Raw genomic sequence first — 6,424 nt, forward strand, 5'->3', positions numbered from 1 at the left:
CCCCAAAATTCCCGTTTCCCCCCAGGGATGAGGCTCCTGCTGCTGCTGCTGCTCCTGCCCGCGGCTCCAGGTGAGACCCCAAAACTCACCTGGGACCCCAAAACCTCACCTGGGCCCCCAAAATTCACCCGGGGACCCCAAAATTCACCTGGGACCCCAAAATTCACCCGGGACCCCAAAATTCACCCAGGGATCCAAAATTCACCTGGGGACCCCAAAAATTCAACTGAGAGACCCCAAAAATTCACCTGGGGACCCAAAAATTCACCTGAGGGACCCCAAAAACTCACCTGGGACCCCAAAACTCACCTGGGGACCCAAAAATTTACCTGAGGGACCCCAAACTCACCTGAGACCCAAAACTCACCTGTGCACCCCAAAATTCACCTGGGGACCCCAAAAACCTCACCTGGGACCCCAAAAACCTCACCTGGGGACCCCAAAAATTCACCTGAGATCCCAAAAACATCCGGGGGACCCCAAAATTTACCTGAGGCCCCAAAATTCTACCTGAGGGACCCCAAAATCACCTGAGACCCCAAAAACCTCACCTGGGAAGTCAAATATCACCTGGGGGACCCCAAAATGTACCTGAGCACCCCAAAAACAACTGGGTCCCCAAAACTCACCTGGAGGACCCCAAAAACACCTGGGGACCCCAAAAACCTCACCTGGGACTCTGAAAACACCTGGGGACCCCAAAATCACCTGGGGACCCCAAAATTCACCTGAGACCTCAAAAATCTCTCCTGGGAAACCCAAAAATTTACCTGAGCACCCCAAAAACCTCACCTGGAGACCCGAAAATTTACCTGGGGACCCCAAAAACCTCACCTGGGGACCCCAAACTCACCTGGGGACCCCAAAATCACCTGAGGGACCCCAAAAACCACCTGAGATCCCAAAAACACGCAGGGGATCCCAAAATTTACCTGGGGACCCCAAAAATGTCACCTGGGGATCCAAAACTCACCCGGGGGACCCCAAAATTCACCTGAGACCCTGAAAACCTCACCTGGGACCCCAAAAATTCACCTGAGCACCCCAAAACTCACCTGAGAGACACCAAACTCACCTGAGGGACCCCAGACTCACCTGAGGGACCCCAGACTCACCTGGGGGACCCCAGACTCACCTGAGCACCCCAAACTCACCTGAGGGACACCAAACTCACCTGAGGGACCCCAGACTCACCTGAGCACTCCAAAACTCACCTGAGAGAAACCAAACTCACCTGAGGGACCCCAGACTCACCTGAGTGACTCACCTGTGTGCCCCCAGGTGGGCGGGTGCCCCGGCGGGTGGTGGAGGGGCACAGCTGGACCCCAGACTCACCTGAGCACTCCAAAACTCACCTGAGAGAAACCAAACTCACCTGAGGGACCCCAGACTCACCTGAGGGACCCCTGACTCACCTGAGCACCCCAAAACTCACCTGAGGGACCCCAGACTCACCTGAGGGACCCCAGACTGACCTGAGTGACTCACCTGTGTGCCCCCAGGTGGGCGGGTGCCCAGGTGGGTGCTGGAGGGGCACACCTGTGCCCCGCCCTGGCAGGCCCCGCCCTGGCACACCTGTGTGACTCACCTGTGTGCCCCCAGGTGGGCGGGTGCCCAGGTGGGTGCTGGAGGGGCACACCTGTGCCCCACCCTGGCAGGCCCCGCCCTCATTCACCTGAGGGACCCCAGACTCACCTGAGGACCCCAGACTCACCTGAGGACCCCTGACTCACCTGAGCACCCCAAATCTCACCTGTGTGACCCCAGACTCACCTGTGTGACTCACCTGTGCGCCCCCAGGTGGGCGGGTGCCCAGGTGGGTGCTGGAGGGGCACACCTGTGCCCCGCCCTGGCAGGCCCCGCCCTCCCTCACCTGAGGGACCCCTGACTCACCTGAGGGACCTGAGACTCACCTGTGTGACCCCAGACTCACCTGTGTGACTCACCTGTGCGCCCCCAGGTGGGCGGGTGCCCAGGTGGGTGCTGGAGGGGCACACCTGTGCCCCGCCCTGGCAGGCCCTGCCCTCCCTCACCTGTGTGACCCCTGACTCACCTGAGGGACCCCAGACTCACCTGAGTGACTCACCTGTGTGACCCCAGGTGGGCGGGTGCCCAGGTGGGTGCTGGAGGGGCACACCTGTGCCCCACCCTGGCAGGCCGCGCTGTTCCGGGGGCGCCGCTTCATCTGCGGGGGGACCCTGGTGGCGCCCAGGTGGGTCCTGACGGCCGCGCACTGCCACGCCCCCGGGTACGGACAGGTAACGGGCACACCTGGGCACACCTGGGCACGGGGGGGTTAACTGGGCATGGGGAACACACCTAGGTGGGTCCTGACCATCCCGCACTGCCACGCCCCCAGGTACGGACAGGTAACGGGCACACCTGGGCACACCTGGGCACTGGGAGGGGTCACCTGGGCACACCTGGGCACACCTGGGCACACCTGGGCATGGGGAACACACTCAGGTGACCCCAGGTGTGACCCCAGGTGTGACCCAGGTGTGAGCCCGGTCAGGTGACCCCGGTCAGGTGACCCCAGGTGTGACCCCGGTCAGGTGACCCCGGTCAGGTGACCCCGGTCCGGTGACCCTGGTCAGGTGACCCCAGGTGTGACCCCAGGTGTGACCCAGGTGTGACCCCGGTCAGGTGACCCCGGTCAGGTGACCCCAGGTGTGACCCCGGTCAGGTGACCCTGGTCAGGTGACCCCAGGTGTGACCCCAGGTGTGACCCAGGTGTGAGCCCGGTCAGGTGACCCCGGTCAGGTGACCCCGGTCAGGTGACCCCGGTCAGGTGACCCCGGTCAGGTGACCCCGGTCAGGTGACCCCGGTCCGGTGACCCTGGTCAGGTGACCCCAGGTGTGACCCCAGGTGAGACCCCGGGCAGGTGACCCCGGTCAGGTGACCCCGGTCAGGTGACCCCAGGTGTGTTTGCAGTGACGTTCCCGCAGGCCCTGCACTGCAGCCAGGTGAGGATCGTACCTGAGCTCACCTGCCGCCGCATCTACCCCGACTCCATCACCCCCAACATGGTGTGCGCCGGGGAGCCGCGCAGCCGCGCCGACACCTGCCAGGTGAGACACGTGTGGGACAGGGGAGACACAGGGGGGACACAGGAGTTCGCCGGGGAGCCGCGCAGCCGCGCCGACACCTGCCAGGTGAGACACGTGTGGGACAGGTGAGACACAGGTGAGGGAATAGAGAGACATAGGTGAGGGACAGGTGAGGGGACACCTGATTGGACAGGTGAGGGACAGGTGAGGTGATTTGGGTGAATTCGGGGGAATTGGAGCAATTTTGGGCCCTTTTGGGGCCATTTGGGGCCTTTTTGGGCTAACTTGGGGCGCTTTGGGCCAATTTGGGGCCATTTTGGGGCAATTTGGGCCATTTTGGGACAATTTGGGGTCAGTTTGGGCTCATTTTGGGGGCAAATTTGGGGTCACTTTGGGCAATTTGGGGTCATTGTGGGGTAACTTGGGGCAATTTGGGGCCATTTTTGGTAATTTTGGGGCCATTTTGGGTCAATTTGAGGGGAATTTGGGGTCGTTTTTCATCCATCTGGGCAATTTTGGGTTGAACTTGGGGAGGCCTGGTTCTTCTGGGGCAATTTTGGGGCAATTTGGGGCTGTTTTGGGGTAACTTGGGGCCACTTTGGGGCAATTTGTGCCGATTTGGGTCCATTTTGGTTCAATTTGGGGTCATTTGGGTCAATTTGGGGTGGATTTCGGGAAATTAAGGGACATTTTTAGACAATTCAAGGCAATTTGGGGTCATTTGGGTCAATTTGGGTCAATTTGGGGTCATTTGGGTCAATTTGGGGTCATTTGGGTCAACTTGGTTCAATTTGGGTCAATTCGAGGTGAATTTTGGGAAATTCAGGGACATTTTTAGACAATTCAAGGCAATTTGGTGTCATTTGGGTCAATTCGAGGTGAATTTTGGGAAATTCAGGGACATTTTTAGACAATTCAAGGCAATTTGGGGTCATTTGGGTCAATTTGGGATCATTTCGGTCAATTTGGGGTCATTTGGGTCAATTTGGGTCCATTTTTGTCAATTTGGTTCAATTTGGGTCAATTTGAGATGAATTTCGGGAAATTCAGGGACATTTTTAGACAATTCAAGGCAATTTGGGGTCATTTGGGTCAATTTGGTTCAATTTGGGTCAATTTGAGGTGAATTTTGGGAAATTCAGGGACATTTTTAGACAATTCAAGGCAATTTGGGGTCATTTGGGTCAATTTGGGGTCATTTGTGTCAATTTGGGGTCATTTGGGTCAATTTGGGGTCATTTGGGTCAATTTGAGGTGAATTTCGGGAAATTCAGGGACATTTTTAGACAATTCAAGGCAATTTGGGGTCATTTGGGTCAATTTGGGATCATTTCGGTCAATTTGGGGTCATTTGGGTCAATTTGAGGTGAATTTCGGGAAATTCAGGGACATTTTTAGACAATTCGAGGCAATTTGGGGTCATTTGGGTCAATTTGAGGTGAATTTCGGGAAATTCAGGGACATTTTTAGACAATTCGAGGCAATTTGGGGTCATTTGGGTCAATTTGAGGTGAATTTCGGGAAATTCAGGGACATTTTTAGACAATTCGAGGCAATTTGGGGTCATTTGGGTCAATTTGAGGTGAATTTCGGGAAATTCAGGGACATTTTTAGACAATTCGAGGCAATTTGGGGTCATTTGGGTCAATTTGAGGTGAATTTCGGGAAATTCAGGGACATTTTTAGACAATTCGAGGCAATTTGGGGTCATTTGGGTCAATTTGAGGTGAATTTCGGGAAATTCAGGGACATTTTTAGACAATTCGAGGCAATTTGGGGTCATTTGGGTCAATTTGAGGTGAATTTCGGGAAATTCAGGGACATTTTTAGACAATTCGAGGCAATTTGGGGTCATTTGGGTCAATTTGAGGTGAATTTCGGGAAATTCAGGGACATTTTTAGACAATTCGAGGCAATTTGGGGTCATTTGGGTCAATTTGAGGTGAATTTCGGGAAATTCAGGGACATTTTTAGACAATTCGAGGCAATTTGGGGTCATTTGGGTCAATTTGAGGTGAATTTCGGGAAATTCAGGGACATTTTTAGACAATTCGAGGCAATTTGGGGTCATTTGGGTCAATTTGAGGTGAATTTCGGGAAATTCAGGGACATTTTTAGACAATTCGAGGCAATTTGGGGTCATTTGGGTCAATTTGAGGTGAATTTCGGGAAATTCAGGGACATTTTTAGACAATTCGAGGCAATTTGGGGTCATTTGGGTCAATTTGAGGTGAATTTCGGGAAATTCAGGGACATTTTTAGACAATTCGAGGCAATTTGGGGTCATTTGGGTCAATTTGAGGTGAATTTCGGGAAATTCAGGGACATTTTTAGACAATTCGAGGCAATTTGGGGTCATTTGGGTCAATTTGAGGTGAATTTCGGGAAATTCAGGGACATTTTTAGACAATTTTGAGACAATTTGGGGTCATTTTGGTCAATTTGGGGTCATTTGGGTCAATTTGGGGTCATTTGGGTCAATTTGGGGTCATTTGGGTCAATTTGAGGTGAATTTTGGGAAATTCAGGGACATTTTTAGGCAATTCAAGGCAATTTGGGGTCATTTGGGTCAATTTGGGGTCATTTGGGTCAATTTGAGGTGAATTTGGGACAATTTTGGGGCCATTTGGGGCATTTCTGGGCCGACCCCTGGTGGTTTTGGGGCGCTTTTTGGGGCGATTTTGGTGCAATTTGGGGCCGATTTCTTCCGGTTCTCGCCGGATTTCCGCCGGATCTTCGCCGGTTTTCCCCGGAATTTCGGGGTCCCGGCCCTGCCCCCCCGAATTTTGTCCCCCCAGGGCGACTCCGGGGGGCCCCTGATGTGCAACGGGCGCCTGCAGGGCATCACCTCGTGGGGGCCGGGGGTCTGCGGGGACCCCCAAAAACCGGGGGTCTACGTCAACCTGTGCCGCTACGGCCGCTGGCTGCAGGACACCATGGCCCAGAACTGACCCGAAAACGGCCGAATTCACCCCAAAAATGGCCGAATTCAGCCCGAACACGGCCGAATTCAGCCCGAAAACGGCCGAGACCACCCCAAAAACGGCCGAATTCACCCCAAAAATGGCCGAATTCAGCCCGAAAACGGACGAGTCCACCCCGAAACGCCCCGGAAATCCCCGAAATGCTCAAGATTAAAGAAATGATCCACCCCCGAATGCTGGTGTGCGGGAGGGCAAAAAGCACCAAAAATCCAGCCCAAAGTCCCAAAATTTCATCCCAAAAATCCCCAAAAATCACAAAATTTCATCCCAAAAAACTCCCCAAAAATCTACCCCAAAAATCCCCCAAAATCCAGCCCTAAATCCCAAAATTCCACCCCAAAAATCCAGCCCCAAACCCCAAAATTTCATCCCAAAAATCCAGCCCAAAA

General features: G+C 54.3%; 1 protein-coding gene across 1 annotated transcript; it reads left to right on the plus strand.

Moving 5' to 3' along the window:
• The first annotated feature begins 27 nt into the window (after positions 1 to 27).
• LOC121344547 (kallikrein-8-like) lies at positions 28 to 6,016 on the plus strand. Its single transcript, XM_041420629.1, has 5 exons — positions 28 to 70; positions 2,101 to 2,258; positions 2,360 to 2,369; positions 2,936 to 3,072; positions 5,850 to 6,016. The coding sequence occupies exons 1-5, from the start codon at positions 28 to 30 to the stop codon at positions 6,000 to 6,002; spliced, it is 501 nt and encodes a 166-aa protein (XP_041276563.1). The 3' UTR covers positions 6,003 to 6,016.
• The last annotated feature ends 408 nt before the right edge of the window (positions 6,017 to 6,424 follow it).

The sequence above is a fragment of the Onychostruthus taczanowskii genome, unplaced genomic scaffold, assembly GCF_017590055.1.
Source record: "Onychostruthus taczanowskii isolate IOZ18803 unplaced genomic scaffold, ASM1759005v1 scaffold648, whole genome shotgun sequence".
Classification (NCBI taxonomy): Eukaryota; Metazoa; Chordata; class Aves; order Passeriformes; family Passeridae; genus Onychostruthus; species Onychostruthus taczanowskii.

Coding starts and splice junctions, on each gene's coding strand:
- LOC121344547 (XM_041420629.1), top strand. CDS start 28: ATGAGGCTCCTGCTGCTGCTGCTGCTCCTGCCCGCGGCTCCAG. Junction 71..2,100: donor GCTCCTGCCCGCGGCTCCAG/GTGAGACCCCAA, acceptor GTGTGACCCCAG/GTGGGCGGGTGCCCAGGTGG. Junction 3,073..5,849: donor GCCGCGCCGACACCTGCCAG/GTGAGACACGTG, acceptor TTGTCCCCCCAG/GGCGACTCCGGGGGGCCCCT.